The 18017-nt window shown below is 41.6% G+C and overlaps 1 protein-coding gene across 2 annotated transcripts in view; it reads left to right on the top strand.

Moving 5' to 3' along the window:
• ZMAT3 (zinc finger matrin-type 3) overlaps positions 1-11147 on the top strand; it is a 66635-nt gene extending 55488 nt beyond the window's left edge. For both annotated transcript variants that reach the window (XM_068281055.1, XM_068281056.1), the window contains one exon: positions 6810-11147. In XM_068281055.1, the coding sequence (XP_068137156.1) occupies positions 6810-7018 (209 nt within the window). In that variant the 3' untranslated portion in view covers positions 7019-11147. The remainder of the gene's footprint in view (positions 1-6809) is intronic.
• The last annotated feature ends 6870 nt before the right edge of the window (positions 11148-18017 follow it).

Raw genomic sequence — 18017 nt, 5'->3', positions numbered from 1 at the left:
GAGGCACCTAAGTTTAGAGGACAAAAACCAGGGGAAAAAATATATACTAAACCTGGTGCATTGGCAGGAGTTCAGGAGTTCACAAGTCAGGAACTGCATGCATTTGGACTATAAGATGCAGTGACTTTTTTCCCCAGTTTTGGGGAGAAACAGTGAGTCTTATAGTTCAAAAAATACAGTAAATTCATTTTTATCTTTAGAATTCTACACACAACACCCCATTATCACTATGTAAAAAAGTTTACTTGAGATTTTGGCAAATTTATTAAAAATAAAAATGAGAAATCACATGTACGTAAGTATTCACATTGCTCAATACTTTGTTGATGCCCTTTTTAGGCAGCAATTACAGCCTCAAGTCTTTTTTTTTAAAGTAAACCAGAGATCTTGAAAAGTAAAGATTTGATACTTACCCAGGGCTTCCTCCAGCCCCATAAGCACGGGTGAGTCCCACCCCATCCTGCGGTCTGCCATTCAGCCGCGAACAGCCCCGGTAACTGGCTCAGTCGCGTCATTCCGGTTCTACTGCGCATGTGTGGGAGGTCGGAGGACGGCGTGGGACTCAAACATGTTTATGGGGCGGGATTGAACGCTTTGGTGTGAATGCCAAGTGTGACGCTTAGAGGAAACTAGGCACCGCTCATCACCATCCCAATACCTCCCTACAGTGAAGCATGGTGGTGGTAGGATCATGCTGTGGGGATGTTTTTCAGTGGCAGGAATTAGGATACTAGTCTGGATAAATGGAAAGATGACTGCAGCAATGTACAGAGACCTACTGGATGAAAACCTGATCTAGAACTCAGACTGGGGCGATGGTTCATCTTTTAGCAGGAAAACAACTCTAAGCACACAACCAAGATATCAAAGGAGTAGCTTCAGGACTACTCTGTGAATGTCCTTAAGTGGCCCAGCCAGAGCCCAGACTTGAATCCAATTGAACATCTCTGGAGAGATCTTAAAATGGCTGTGCACCAATACTTGATGGAGCTTGAGAGGTGCTGCAAAGAGGTATGGGAGAAACTGCCAAGGAGGTGTGCCAAGCTTGTGGCATCATATTTAAAGTGTACCAGAGATTTTAAATAGCAAGTTTCCGGGGCTGAACGGAGGAAGCCCCGGGTAAGGATCGATTCTTAACACTGAAACTTAAATTTCATCTATGTCTAATGGTGGCCATACATGGTACAATTTTTTCATTTTTTTCCATTAGATAAATTAGTTTGATTATCCCGTTAGATCGAAAAGCTCACATAGTTGTTTTCGAGGTACCATACACGAACATTTGATTAGGCCGAAAATCTGAGGTAAATGATTGAATATGCCGAAAATTCAAATTGACGAAAAAGATTGAGATAAAAAAATAAGTATTCGATCTAATCGTGACGTTTTTTTCAGCTCGAGCTGTATCTGACCTCAGATAGTTAATCCAGATTTCAGTTTTAGCTTGTAATAGATAGCGGAGATACCGCCATAGAGGCAAGCGGCATGGCGGCTATCTCCGCGTATAAGCCGGCGGCCTCTGCCGCGCAGTTACATGCTGCTGCTCTGCCTAGTCCTTCTATTGCACATAGATTGAGGGCTACGCGCACGCGCGCCAGGCGACAGGACCTTTATGCGAATAGAAAGGGAGTCAGCTGAACTGCCAAGTCAGCTGACTCCAACGGCACTTTGGATTGGCTGAGTGATGGGGGCGGCGCTGCGGGGCATCTGTATATATAGTACTAGTCTGTCAGTTGCCCCGTGTCTGCTGTTGCGAATGCTAATGTGTTATCGCTCAGACCCCAGTCAGATCCCAAAGTGTGCTAGAACCAGCTGGAGCTGGGGATCCACACTTAGCCAGATTCTGTTGATAGCTTAAAGTACTAATTGCATTGTATTATCTGTTATGACCTTCTGCTTCCTTTGACTATTCTCCTGCTTGTTGATTCTGTACCTCTGCCCATCTGATTCCAGTTGCCGACTCTGCCTGAACGTGACACTGAATCAGCCTTCTGTCTTTGTACTTTATCTGTCCGTACGTTGCCTACTCTGCTTGTCTGACCTACTGTCCTCACCGGTGGGCCTAGCCACTGGTGAGGGATCTCTAGTAGCTTTCACCTACTCCTCAGGGGAAGCTCAGGTGAGCACTGTATGTAACACCTGCTCCTCAGTTGTCCGCTAGCTGCAGTATAGTCTTAATCACCTGCTCCTCAGGTGATCAGCCTTTTCAGCACTGTCTGTAACACCTGCTCCTCAGGTGTCCACCAGCTGCAGTATAGTCTTAATCACCTGCTCCTCAGGTGATCAGCCTTAGCAGCACTGTCTGTAACACCTGCTCCTCAGGTGTCCACTAGTTGCAGTATAGTCTTAATCGCCTGCTCCTCAGGTGATCATCCTTTGCAGCACAGTCAGTGTTTCCTGTTTCTCAGGTATTCACTGGCTGCAGTATAGTCTGAATCACCTGCTCCTCAGGGGATCATTGGCTGCAGTACTTTCTGAGTCACCCGCTCCTCGGGAGATCTCCTCTTACTCATTACTGTTGCACCAAACACTATCTCACATTGGTTGTCCTGTGTCTGGCTATACTAGCATTATTGGTGATTCTGCAGATCACCACATAATCAGGTATAGCATCTGTATTATTGGTGATACTGCAGATCACCAATAATCAGAAAATCTGTTTTGCTGACACCAATCGTTACATAGCTGCAAGCGTCCATTGAGCTGTATTCTTCATGTTAACCACCCTGGCGTTCTGATTAAATCGCCAGGGTGGCTGCGGGAGGGTTTTTTTTAAATAAAAAAAAAACTATTTCATGCAGCCAACTGAAAGTTGGCTGCATGAAAGCCCACTAGAGGGCGCTCCGGAGGCGATCTTCCGATCGCCTCCGGCGCCCAGAATAAACAAGGAAGGCCGCAATGAGCGGCCTTCCTTGTTTTGCTTATATCGTCGCCATAGCGACGAGCGGAGTGACGTCATCGACGTCAGCCGACGTCCTGACGTCAGCCGCCTCCGATCCAGCCCTTAGCGCTGGCCGGAACTTTTTGTTCCGGCTACGCTGGGCTCAGGCGGCTGGGGGGACCCTCTTTCGCCGCTGCTCGCGGCGGATCGCCGCAGAGCGGCGGCGATCAGGCAGCACACGCGGCTGGCAAAGTGCCGGCTGCGTGTGCTGCTTTTTATTTGATGAAAATCGGCCCAGCAGGGCCTGAGCGGCGACCTCCGGCGGTGTTGGACGAGCTGAGCTCGTCCAGACCGCTCAGGTGGTTAATTGTTCGAATGTATTGATTCTGAAGGTATTTTACCTCAGAACCATTCTATAGCTGTGTTTTACCTCAAAAAAAAAATTTGGGGTAGTGTTGAGGGAATTTTTTTCCATAGAGCAATTACAAATGTCTCTATTAAGTAAAAGAAAAAAGACCAGAATTGCTTTTGCATTGTATCTATGGGCTCTCCTTGATGAGGAAAAGCCAAAAAGGATAGGTGCAAAAATTGGCTACTAGAGAAAGAGAAATATTCTAATGTGTCACTGCTAAGAGAATGATAGGAGAATAATCCAGAGGATTTTTATAATTATTTGCAAATGGATAATGGAACTTTTCAGTTGTTGTTGCAGAAGATTAAACCGATAATTGATCAAATAAAAACAAAAACACATAGTGGGAGCCATGCATCATGGCTAAAGTTTTGAGTCCTAGCCCATGGGCAATACTGGTCAGTGTATGCCACTACACAGAATGGTCCATTGTTGTAACCCTTTGCTCTGCAAACTTGTCACTCCAGCTGTTAAAGAGGAGCTGTTAGGTATAAGGTCTCAGAGAAAATAAACACATATATCAGTAGCTAAAGATTGGCTGTACTTACATTACATATGCATTTCACTGTCCACGTTTGGATTTCACAGAATTTGTATATAGTATATGCAGAGATAGATGCTCCTGACAGCTCATGGCAGGCTCCATGTTTTTCTGTCAAATGTGTCGTCATGTCCTGCCTGCTTCCTGATCACAGATAAGCTCCTACTTGAACAACGCAGTGTGCAGTGAATATTAATGAGCCATGTGGCTAGGAACAATAGCTGACTCCTGCAGAGTACTCTGCCCCGAGATTTATCAGTGCTACGCGCCGGACTGATTAGAAGCTTCTGTAACGTCTCATTAGCAGCCGAGGGGAGGGCCCCAGAATGCTTTGCAGTTTAGTATGCGGCTTGCGTCTTTATGGGTCTATAACAGACTTGCTGATAAGCACACATCAAAGGTAACTGAGATTTTTATCTTCACTAATGGCTTTTGAGCTTCCTTCTAAACTGTTTAACACAGGAGAATAGAGGTTTAAATTAGCTTCTGCAGCCTGACAGTTACTCTTTAAGGAACTACAAGTCCCACAATGCATTTGCCTTTATGAATCATGACTGTGGCAGTCAGACTCCTGCAATGCATTGTGGGACTAATAGATCATTAACAGCTGGAGAGTCAAGTTTGCAGTTCACTGTTGTAACCAAATTTGAACTACAACCAGGTTTACAAGTCCCTACATGTCAACTCTGACCTAGGGTGCTGACTGAGTAGAACTCCAACTGTTGCCCCTTTGAGCACAAGGACAGGAAAAGTATTGATTCAGAGCCACAGGCCAGAAAAAAAAATTGTAAGACACGGTAGCAAGGAAAAGGTTTCAGTCATAACCCAGACATTTTTTTATCGTAACAACCAACAATTTATACAGGAAAATCATGACAATTAACAACGTTGCCCAAACTTTCACATCCCACTTTGTATAATACATCACCACTTAGCTAAAACCATCCATCATAACATTCAACTACTTTAAAAAAAAGAAAAAATACACCTATAAAACAAAAAATTAATAATAAACACACTTTACATACAAAAAAATAAAAACAATTATATTAAACTACTTATTTTTACTATACTTCACAAAACATTCAATAGAAAAAAATAACAATACACATACTTCAATCGTTCATCTTTAATCTTGTTATGATCACAATACAAATAAAGATTATATTCTTTGAAACACTTGTTACAATCTGGATCTAAAAGATCTTTTCATACAATCCAACATACATGATACAACTACAACACATAATCATCAACATTTTTCCAGCATGTCCGATCAGATTTTTCTTGAAAAAATGGGATAATCGTTCGAATTTCTTGATAGAAAAAAAATCGACTTTCATTCGACTGATCGTTTAGATCGAAAAAAATGGGAAAATCCAACGTTTTTATTGTATCGTGTATGGCCACCATTGGTCATTAAACACAACGTAAAGCTTAGAGCTGACATGCCATCAGTTTCTGAGACACTGAAAGGGTTAATATTCAGAATTTTCACTTCACTTAGAAACAAATTAATATGATTGTCATTGTTTTACCAGAATTACCAGATTAACTTGATCTGTACTAAATTGTGTAAACAATGCAGAAAAATGTCTGCTGTACCAAGGCAGGAAACGGTGACCTTTCTCTCCTTTGTTTGCTTATTTCAAGTCAGTCTGATAATTTGTCATGAAACCAGCTATGTTATCAATTAGCTTCAGTGAAGTGTAAATATGCCTTCAATAGTCATTAGACCAGTCTTATACAGTTTCTTTTTTCACGGTGTATAGTATTTGACTACAAAAATGTAATTTGGAGATTCATTCTAACAAGAATGCATCCATATGTAGCAAGACTACACTGAAGGTTGAGGTTAGTCTGATAGAGCATCAAACACCTGTGGGAAAATAGATTCCCTTCTCACAAATATGTGATGTTCTTGCGTGCACAAATCCGCTCCTAACCGCCCTGTGAATGTATTATGCAAATTGGCTTGTTTTACGGTTAATATTACAGAACACCTGGGCATTAAATGTGGAAGAGGAGAAAACATTCCAGGATGAAACCTAATGGAGGCACGCCACCTGCCATAAATATTAATGTAACAGACGTACCTGGAAAGCCAAGAGGAAGCTATAATCTTGCCATATTTACTCCAACAAACACAAACAGTTTATCATTTCATAATAATCAGGAAAATGAAAGATTCTTAAATGGCACTGTCAGTGGAATATGAAAATGGCATGTCCACTATGTAACAGTTTAGCTACGGCAGGGGCAAACCCCAATGACAATACTGATAGGTTCTCATAGTTGGATGTAATGGGACTGCTAGGATGCTGTAGCTATGACATTTTTTTTTATTTTTTTTAACAAGGTGTTTACTTAAAGTGTTACTTTTTATTTTACCAACAATCAAGAATCAAAAGATTTTTGGTATGCACTTAATAAAAGTGTTAATAAATAAACACAATGTAATTAAAAGTTAAGATAAAATTACATAAATGGAATTACAACATATCTGACTCCAGGCAAAGCTACTTAAGGTAAGCACAGACCCCCATAATCACAGAAAGAAGCAAAAAGTAACAGAGCATCTATATTTTTTTCTAAAAAAAAAACTAAAATAAATTTTAAAATATGTTTTGGAAGGATTTCCTCTGGGTCTAATGAGCTAAAACCCTCTTGTCTCCAAAACAATCCCTACTGTACTAAATAACTGCTCTCATAACCAAGCAGATGGAATTGCAATAGATTTGAATTTGTTCATAAGATTATTAAACCTAAGTGAATGAAGATGAGTCTCACTGCCAAGAAAAGATGTCTGTCTGAGTTAATAGACCAGGCCATTCTCTTTGGCTTTGTAGCATGTCATGAAAATGAAAATACATTAGACTGCTGTTTCTTTCTAGAAGGTCACCCCACACATTCTGGCAAGGTTTATGTTGGTGTTACTAAAAATTGAAAAGCTCTCTATTTTTCTTTCCTCTTAGGTCCATATTTCAATCCCCGTTCTCGTCAGAGAATCCCTAGAGACCTTGCTATGTGCGTAACCCCAAGTGGACAGTTCTACTGTTCAATGTGCAATGTTGGAGCCATCGAGGAGCTTGAGTTCAGGCAACACCTGGAGACGAAACAACATAAGAGCAAAGTTTCAGAGCAACGCTACCGTAGTGAAATGGAGAACTTGGGTTATATGTAGGAAAACTACTATTACGTTTTTGTTCTGTGTCCGACTTATTTGTTTTTTGTTATTACTACAATACCTTGTAAACATTTCACAAGTTGGAAGCTTCTCAAGAACTTACCAACATGGTCTTTCCAGTACTGGAAACTAGATTTAGGCCTAACATGGTTTTAAGATGGAGATTACGATATCCATTATAATGGATGTCTGAATAGAAGAAGCTCTATCCTAACACATGGTCCTGACCAGTGATCTGTAACATCTGGTTGCAGAAAATGTCAGTGATTGAAAATTTTGTTTTTATTCCCTCCTGTTATTCTTATTTCTATATGCAGATAGCACTGCATTTCTAAAATAGATGGTAACCGACCAGTGGCTTGAGAACCATATCTCAGTTACCTTTGATATTGTCCATGGCAGCGTTTCAGCAGTTATTCCATATCCATTTCATTGAACACATAAAGCAATAGCCACTTCTCACACATGAAACCAATGATAGGTTTTTTTCATTTATTTCAAGGGATAGTTATACTTACACCACATCATTATTTATCTTTGTTCATTAAAATAAGCCATGCAGAGAAATACTGTGCATTACACACCAAGAACCCATTGCATTGCAGTCTGCAGCCTTTTATCTGTCCCTGTCTTCCTCAGTGTGGCACCTTTACATTTTATGTACTCTGTTTAGCAGCTTGAAATGTTTTTATTCTATTTTTAATGTATGAAAGGAGATCCCATAACAGTTAAAGGTTTCTCTGTTTATAAGCCTAATTAATAGAAAGTGTTCTAAAGAATTGTGTTCTTATGCCCATAGCAGTCGCTAATCTACACTTTACAGCTCAGGGTTGTAAATGAAAGAAAGTATTTGGTAGCTATGTGCAACATTTGGCTTTTTGAACACTCCATACTTGAGGCTCCAGGTTCAGGTTGATTATTGTTGCCTAACCTGACAGCATATGTGACATGTAGGCAACTAGATGTTCCTATGTGCTTGTTCAATTATGGTGAGGTCCAAAGTCTGAGATCACATCTAAAATCTGATTTAAAAAAAAAAAATTTAGAAAATATTTTAATATATTATAAAAATTATGATTTTCTAGGAAGATGTAATCCTCTAGAGGGTTCACATGCCCTCTTGGAGACCAGTGCTTTTGCCTGCGACCCTCTTTAAGATCAGAAAACATGCTCCCCATGCACGAGTGTGGCCATACTGTGCCTGCACAAGTATTGTCCGCTCCTGCGCAGCAGTTGAGTGCTGCCCGTAGACTAGTGGCTTCCGGCACTCACACAGGTGCAGTTTAGACATGCTCATACATGCCAGGAAGTGCGGCCATATGAACCTATTTGAAAATCTCTTGTCCAGTATTCTCTGGGTGTTAGCATGGGGCAATGCTGGGGGCCAATAGGACATAGGAAGCCTCTGGATCTCCTTTTCTTAGGTAACTATAGATTTTTTTTTTACTATTTCTAGGTCAAACTCAGCATAAGACACTGTGCATATTAATTCCTTTGTAGAAAAGATTAGAATACCTTGAGTCTTCTACCTTCCGTGGAAGCACATGTTCAGATGACGCTCCAACGGATTTAAACTATCCATCAGACGCTTGTTTAAGTTAATCAGCTTGCAGTCATTATTCACCCTGTACAAATATGTACAGGGTTACAGCAGAACATTATTTCTGACTAGCAATTTGACAGTAGGAAATAAAACACTCTTAATCAATTAAGGGCTTCCTCCGCATGAAAACATTTCTAGACCGAAAGTTTCTAAGAGCGAGCATGACGTTCTGAAACTGTTTGCAGTAACTGGATTGGTTGTGTCTAAATCACAATCAGGCAGACCAGAAATAACCACACAATCAGAAGACCAGTATGTAAAGCTTTGTTCACTCAGAGCAACTTTATGACATAATGTGCCTTATGTAAGAAGATAAAAAGGAATACTGACTCCACGGTGTATCAAAACTACAGAGAAAAACAAAGAACGGAAAACTGAGGTTAATTGTACTTACTCTGTTGTTGGATACCTGTACCTGAAACAGTTTCAAGGAAACGTACCACTGCATTCTCCACAAACGTGCTGAACCTTCTGCTTCGTATTTCTGTTTGAAAACGTTCACACTGCAGCAACCAAATGGCCCAAAATAAGTAACTTCTGCAGGAAGAACTTAAAGACCAAAGATGAGCAAGGAGGCCTGTCTGTCATTAACTTTCCTCTAAAATGACTCAAATTCAACACCATTAAATACCTATGGGGGCATAGTAGTAGAAGTAGACAAACACGGTAATATAATGAGATGCTCTTTTTAACATTTGAAAATCATACGTTGGCAACAAGTTTTATAAAGTTTTGCATAAAATTGTGAAGCCAGTGCCAGCCGAAGCTTTGCCTTGGTCATATGATTTCTAATTAAAAGAGATTGGAAGAAGGAAAACAAAGCCAAATTCAGTAATTTATGTTGTGCTCTCAGACTTGTGAACCTCACTGTAGTCGTCACTGTGTTTCTCACTGAAAACTCAACTTGCTCAAATTGTTAGTTAAGCCATGTTCTTTCTATGATTATCCTTGCCCCTTCTCATCCGTCCAGTTAGTATGTCTGCCCAGGTTAGACTAGCAAGTTGGAAGGCTTGAGAGGTGGAATAGGCCATTACTAATTGTGGAGTCGTGTGGTTTAACTAAACTTTTGAATTAATGGTTATTTCACGCCCCTGATTTGGGGCTTTCATGGGCACTGTACCAGTTATGGAAACATGCAGGTATGCCTATGCCAGGGCAGCGTATGTGATACGATGCTTAAGGTCTCCTCCAATCACTGTCCAAAGAAGGGGGGGAGCGATACCAACGTCTTATATTTGCCTTTTTCACGACGTGGCACTTTATCTTTTTGTAACATGCAGGGAAATTGTTGATTTAGAGGGAAGTAGTCTGGATTACATTATTTATTTATTTTTTGCTGAAATTTCATTGGTGCTGGAGTTTTTGGCTGTAGCATCAGAATCTGGATGTATGCAGGGCCCTTGGCATGAGAGAAGTAAAAACACTACATGCCTGGATTTGCACCAGCCTTGTACTGGAAGACTGGGCACTGTTCCTGGATAAATCCAAATTCTATAGAGATTACACCTTATCAAGAATATTTCTGCACACCTTCGTCTGTTTTTTTTATTTTTAATTATTATTTTTTCTAAAGCTAATGGGAACTTTTACCTAACGAGAGGGAAGGCTCTGGGTCCTATTGATCCTCCCCACTCCTCTCCCGGTCCCCTTGTATAAGAGCTGGCCCTTCATTTGAATCACCTGCCGGAGAAGACTTCAGAAGTCTTCGCGAACCCGAGAACTCCCGAAAATGTGCGACTCCATACTGCGCATGTGTGAGTGCGCAGGTGCAGTACGGAGCTGCCCGTCTTCGGGAGCACTCGGGCTCCCAAAGATTTTGAAAGCTGCCTTTGGCAGCAGAGAGCAGTATTTGAGCAATTGGTCAAATACTGCTATTGGGGGATCCAGCCCTGGAATGTGAGGAGCGGGAATGCTAGAACCCAGAGCCTTCCCTATCCTTAGGTAAGTATCTGGTTGATTTTTATTTTTTTAGGGTACCATTTACTTCAATGGAATGTGGATCATAAGCTGTTAAAGGTTAAAAATCTCCACTTTACACTGTGCGTTTGGTAGCTGACATTCCAAAGAACCCCTATTTTTGAAAAATAAAAGTGGTCTAAATGGAGATGTGTACTGGTTGCTAGTGGAATGCACACAAAGAACATTAGAGGTTGTACAGCATGTGCTTCTAAGCATGGTTCAGAATATGTGTGTATATAATGTTTTTTTTCCTGTGGAGCGCTCAAGAACTTACCACTGTGTTAACCAACAGGCATTAACAGATCACTTCTCTGAATAGTTTATTGCCGAACGGGCATTTAATTAATTACTGTGCAATGAGTCATAATTTTTTCTCTCAGTAGGTAGGTTTGTATTTTTCACTTTGCACTTAAATCTTTTTGCTGCTTTCAGTATAGTGAAGACAACTGAAAGGATTCTATGGGACTTTATGGCCAGTTGTTTAAGGATGAAGATCTTTTTGTTTTGTTTTATATACAATCATTGTTTTCTTGGGCATTATATTAAAAGATCCCTTTTTTTGAATTTCCTGTCTGAATTCTATGATCTTTTGTTCTTTATTGTTAAATCTCATTAAGATCTGTGTTGTGATTCAGGGCATCAATGGTCTGCCCTCTCCCCTCTGCTTCTACTGCCCCATCCATAATTCACATCTTCATTAAAGTTTGATTATTGCTGCTTTACTGACACAATTACCACACAACCTCTGCCAAACAAACGGTACTAAAACGTATAACTGGTAATGAAGCTTATTACTTCTGTCTCAGAGAAAGAAGGACTCTTTATGTGTTTCTGGTTTGTTTGTTTTTTCTTAAAGCTTTCCACACTGTTGATAGGTGCTACTGTATTTATATTTATTGAAAGTATAGTTTTACTGTTTCATGTATGTTAATATAATGATAGAAATTTCTCTATAATGTATGAAGCGCACAAAAAGTAAAACATTTCTTTGTACTTGCATTTATTATTTAGCCAGTGTCTTGCAGAAATTGGATTTCTTGCATTTGAATCGATCAATTGTCAGTGGATAAAACGGAAGCCTGATTTTTACACAAACATCCTGCACAGGGGAATAACAGTTGGCTGCATTGAAATTGCACGGTCTATGGCTGCTGCATTCCCCTCATGTGACAGGAAATGTTTGTCCCCAGTCCTTTTCCATAGAAGAGTAAGTAACCAAGTTGAGCTAAGCTATGGTGTCTGTACAACATCATTAACCACTAGAGGACCACAGGTTTACACCCCCCTAGTGACCAGGCCATTTTTACAATTCTGCTCTGCGCAGTAATTACAGTTTATTGCACAGCCATACAACTTAGCAGCCAAATGAAACTTACCTCCTTTTCTTGTCACAAACAGGGCTTCCTTCTGGTGGTCTCTGTGATCTTTAGTTTTTTTTTAATTATTTAAAAATAGATCTATTTACTTGAATCCCCCCTTCCTTCCCAAATTGTCCCTAGCCATCGGAACAGATCGCTATGCCTACATGGCATAAGTCTGTGGCAGGGATTAGATTGTGAGCACATCTGAGGGACAGTTAAGTGACAAGACTGTCACTTATACAGTGCTGCGGGAGATCCACAGCGCTGTTTACATTAATCTTCCCACCGTAGCTGAAATCAACAGCCTGCCAGCCGTAATCACCGGCTGATACGCTGATCACTGTGGCCTCCTGTGCCCCTCTGTAGGGAACGGCGCTTGAGCAAGCACTCATTCCTTGCTAATCTTGCGCATCGTGAGATGACGCAATTCCACTTAGGGGGTACTGAGGGATAGAGATGGCCCGAACGGTTCCAGGCGAACTTTGGGTGGTTCGCGTTCGCCAGCGAAGGCGGACTTTTGCGGAAGTTCGGTTTGCCCCCATAATGCTCCATTAGGGTCAACTTTGACCCTCTTCATCACAGTCAGCAGGCACATTGTCGCCAATCAGACTACACTCACTCCTGGAGCCCCACCCCCCCTTATAAAAGGCAAGGTTCTCCAGCCGTTTTACTCACTCGCCTGCCTACAGTAATTAGTGAAGGGACAGCTGCTGACAGACTCTGCTAGGGAAAGCTTAGTTAGGCTCTTGTTCGCTTGTTAGCTTGCTCCTGGCTGATTGTTATTCGTTAAAGGGGCACTATTGTTAATTTCATCTTTTTCAGACCCTTTAACATACAGTACATATGTCTTTTTGGAGTAATGTTATGGCACAGTATATAGTCTAATATAAATGTAATTGTTCACTGCCAATAATGATTTATAGCCAGGCAGTCACGTCAGTAGCTTTCCCTTTCCGACGCAAATGCAGACTATACCATTGTATAGTAGGAAGGCGTCTGTTATTGATCTGGCCAGCTCATTTACCTTTTTTTACCTCCTCCATACAGCGCCTCCATACAGCGCTGGCTGTGTGCGCTGTGTGTTGATTCTCTGCCCGGCCACCAAGGACTGCGCAGTTCAGAAGCCGGTCGGGTTGCCATAGAAACGGACAACAATAGGTGTCCGTTTCATTGCCAGCTTAGCGAAAGGGGTCCTTGGCGGCTGGGCAGCGTATCAACACACAGCGCACACAGCCAGCACTGTATGGAGGAGGCTGCGTCCTACACTTTACGGCGGCTGCTGTGAGCAGAGTAACTGCACGTTAGTGCAGTTACAAGGTGGAAAAAGGTAAATGAGCTGGCCAGAGGGGATTCAAATAATGGCAGCTCTACCACCAATAACAGATGCCTCCCTACTATACAATGGTATAGTCAGCATTGGCGTTGGAAAGGGAAAGCTACTGACGTGACTGCCTGTCTATGAATCATTATTGGCAGTGAACAATTACATTTATATTAGACTATATACTGTGCCATAACATTACTCCAAAAAGACATATGGATGTTAAAGGGTTTTGAAAAAGTTAAATTAACCTCCCTGGCGGTAAGCCTGTGCTGAGCACGGGCTATGCCGCCGGGAGGCACCGCTCAGGCCCCGCTGGGCCGATTTGCATAATTTTTTTTTTTGCTGCACGCAGCTAGCACTTTGCTAGCTGCGTGCAGTGCCCGATCGCCGCCGCTACCCGCCGATCCGCCGCTATACGCGTCGCCGCAGCCGCCCCCCCCCCCCAGACCCCGTGCGCTGCCTGGCCAATCAGTGCCAGGCAGGGCCGTGGGGTGGATCGGAGTCCCCTTTGACGTCACGACGTCGGTGACGTCATCCCGCTCCGTCGCCATGGCGACGGGGGAAGCCCTCCAAGAGATCCCGTTCTTTGAACGGGATCTCTTGATCTCCGATCCCCGGTGGCGATCGGAGGGGCTGGGGGGATGCCGCTGAGCAGCGGCTATCATGTAGCGAGACCTCGTCTCGCTACATGAAAAAAAAATTTTTTTTTTTAAAACGTATTTGCTGCCCCCTGGCGGATTTTGACAAACCACCAGGAGGGTTAAAATAATAGTACCCCTTTAAATAGCAACCCCAACATCTTCTCCCTTCCCTCCTCCCTTCCTCCCTCCTTCCCTCCAGAGGAGGAGGAGGATATTGTCTTCCAGGGACTTGTAGGATGTCAAAAGCACGCTCACATACATTGGCCAGGAATCGAACCCAGGTCAACTGCTTGGAGGGCAGCTATGCTCACCACCATACTACCAACACTATAGGCTGAAGTGAACATGGGCAGCAATAAGACAGTTTTCACACCATTTAGAACTAGAAACCTGAAACTGGGCTTTAATGTTAACCAAAAACTGGGCTTAATGTTTAACCACACTGTCCAAGACAATTGATGATCCAATTTTCGTACACATGCTTTACGATTTGTTATGGATGTTACGGACTGATGTGGGTGCAACCTCTTCTAAAAAAAAAACTCATTTTTTTCTTTGCTGTAGCATTGATCATTTGGCAATAATGCTTTGTTGCCTCTCCGATTCTTCAAATTGGGTATTCTAAAACTCTTCATCTGTAAAGTTGAGTGACCTTGAAAGCATTGTAGCCAGAGGATCAGCATTACAGACTGATAATTAGCATTTTTCTATTGAAGTCGGCAGTGTATGCTTCCATAAATGGATACATGCCAGGTGGGTACTTTGAGTCTATCACTCAACTGGTTGTTGATGATGTTCATTGTTGTCTCAAATTGCATTGTATAGGAGCATATCTCATCATTTGTATTATTGCACTATTTTTCTTGCACCTGTAAGAAAAAGAATAGCTTAAAATGATTAGCAGAAAGGTATTTTCAGTGGTACTTGGAACAGAAAATAAGCAAAACTTTACACTGTTGCCTTGGATGTCACACAGTTGATTAATGCTCATCACATGAACACAAGCCTTTGCAGATGTCACTTTATAGCATGCACATCATAGACCTAATTGCCTGTGTAAATGTATCTCATAAAGCTCTTACACACAGGGTCAGGTGCAAAAGTAAACAGCAGAAATCTTATGCATAAGACAAATAGCAACTCATCACTTAACTATGAAGCTGAACCTTGTAAGCCGGAAGTCATTCCTGATTTACGCAGTATCTGCACCACATATTTATTTGTTGTGTATTTTACCAGTGACATTACATTCTTAGCTACACATTTATGGCGTCATACATTTTTCTCTTTATCTCTTCTGTTTGGTTTATGCATATGTTTCTGAACCATTGAACACACACTGTACGGAAGGAATTAAATTATTTTAAAGTAATATCCTGTCTGATTTAAATCAATCGATAGCACTCATCTCAAACCTATAGGGCTAGTACTAAAACACTGGTGGAGGCGCCCTGACTAGCATATAACTGGTAGTTATTATGTAAATGAGAAGGGCCTGCAGCAATTCGGTCATACGCTAGGGCTCCTAATTTTAGATTTAGGCGCCCTAGCATATGTCCGAATTGCTACAGGCACTTGTTATTGTCCTGAAGAAGTGGGCTAAGACCCGTGAAACGCGTTGTCTTACGTACATGAATAAACATATATTTTTCCATTATTTATGGTTTGTACTTCTGAGAAGATAAGACGTTACACTTCTCATTTACATAATAACTACCAGTTATATACTAGTGAGGGTGCCTCCACCAATGTTTTAGTATTGCCTGTACCCTAAGGGGTCCCAGTAATGAGGACCTTGGTGTCCTCAGAACTTATCCAGGAGAGCGACCGACCAGCAACTGCACCAACAGACCTGGGCTACTGAGTGGGACGGTTATATTCCCCAGGCCCTGACCGTGGTTTTAAGTTTTTGCAACCCACCTTTGTGAGTATATTACCTAAGATCTTTACCAATTCACTTAATCCAATGTTACTACACTATTGGGCTCCTTGTCTCTCTCATCTCAAACATCCGATCTGCATTGCTTGTTCAGGGTATATGGATAAAAGTATTGGACACGGAGGATCAGCAGGACAGCCAGACAATTTGCACTGTTTAAAGGGATATTTCCAGAGGCTGCCATATATATTTATATGCCAGCCTCCGTATCACTCTCACTTCAGGTGTCATTAAGGAGTTGAATGCCTCCTTAAAGCGAACTTGAACTTCCTCTCTGCTCTAAAAGATAAGCAACAGTATAATAACCTTTAAACAAAAACAATCTTTGTTACAGCTAATACAACTCCTGCATTAAATATGCAGTTTGGCTACTTCCTGCTTCCATGTAAACAGACATATTGTTAACATCTCGTGTTTACAAATGAGCTCTTTGCTGTGGCAGTCTGCTGACACAGCTGAGGGATCAAATTACAACTTGTCTTTAGTCACAGATAAGGGGGAATCAGTCAGGCTAAAGTCTCTAAATACATACAGGGTGCATTTATCTCTGTTTTCCTTCTGTCCTGTGCAAGAGTTCAGGTCTTCTTTAACACACAGAGCAGTGTGCCAGTGCACAGGTGTGCATACAGTTGTAGATGAGAGCATGCTGACTTGTGACTATCCTCCTGCATAAAGACATGTACAGCCATGCAGGACAGTCCACCAGAGCTAAAACCTTTTGTCAGTACTGTGACAAGATGCTAAGCTGCACCACACTAGCATTACAGATCATAATCATTAATTAGCCTCTCTTGCCAAATTGCTCACTCTGACAGATTTCCAAAGTATTTGACCTAAAGCAGAAAGCATGATAGATCTGTAAATAATCTATATCATTCTCAGCATTTGGGAGAAATGTAATCACTCATAATAATGGAGGAATAGTTAGACCATTCTTCTAGCTGCCATGGGAACGTGAAAGCTGCATAAATAACACTTATTGGTATGCTTCTGTTTTTATGACTTTTTATTGATACCATGAATAAGCAGCAAACTATTGTGGCACAATTGACAATAAAATGAGCTTCAGATTTGGATAGCAGGAATCCTTATTGAAAAGCATTATGGTGTAGTAGATGGCACTTTCACTTAGCAGCAACGGAATCCTGGATTCAAATCCTAACTAGGACACTGCATGAAATGTATGTTTTCTCTGTGTTGGTATCACCTGGGGACTCCTCTCGCCTACAAAAAACGTGGGACTGTAAAGTCAGTAACAAAAGGTGAAAGGCCATTAAGTCCGAAACAGCTGTATGCATGTTGTATTGTTGTGGCTCTGTAAAAATGTATAAGTTACAGGCTCACTATACACCAGCAGACCTGGATGTGTGCCTGGCTTTCAAGGGTGTGAAGAGATGTTTTCCATAATCTGGAGTGAGGCATCATGGGAAACCATACTTGCTGAATTATTTAAAATACCTACTGTTTTAGAAAGGCAAAATTATAATTAGAATTGCTTTTTAGGAAGAGGGCTTTTGGGGCTTTTTTAGCCCCTTATACTTTCCTAGTGGTTCAAGGTCACCATGAGCCATCTGGGTACTCTGTAATACTGGTCCAAGCCCTATCCCACAGAACCATATCAATCTATGCCGTGCACTGATGAGGACAAGAAAATCTGAAACAGCTGTATGCATGTTGGATTGGTGTGGCTCTGTAAAATGTATTAGCTATAGACTCACCATACACCAGCGGTTCTGGGTGTGCAGCCTTGCTTTCAGAGGCATAAAGAGAGGATTTGCATATTTGGGGTTGACGCATCATGGGAAACCGTACTAGCTCACATAAAGGGGAAAACAAGTGTTATGTAACTAAGGCTTCTTCCAGCACCCAGTAGTCTTTTAGATCCCTCTGTGCTTTCTTGGTCCCCTCCGTTGTTTCATTGTCACCAAAAATAAAATCTGTGACTTCTCTGGGTCACAATTGCAAAATTTGAAGACAGTTTGCAGTCTTCATGAGTCAAACTCTGGAATGTTGAGAGAAATTGCAAAAAAAAAAACCCTCTACAGACCTTAGTTAAATATTGAAATTTATGAAAGTACAATTACAAGAAGGCTGAACAAGTACGGCCTTTTTGGAAGTGTTGCCAGGAAAAAGCCTCTTCTCTAAAAAGAACACCACAGCCCAGCTTAG

This window comes from Hyperolius riggenbachi, chromosome 4 (genome assembly GCF_040937935.1).
Source record: "Hyperolius riggenbachi isolate aHypRig1 chromosome 4, aHypRig1.pri, whole genome shotgun sequence".
Lineage (NCBI taxonomy): Eukaryota > Metazoa > Chordata > Amphibia > Anura > Hyperoliidae > Hyperolius > Hyperolius riggenbachi.
Note: the sequence above shows the minus strand (reverse complement) of the source record. Positions and strands in the feature narration are given on the sequence as shown.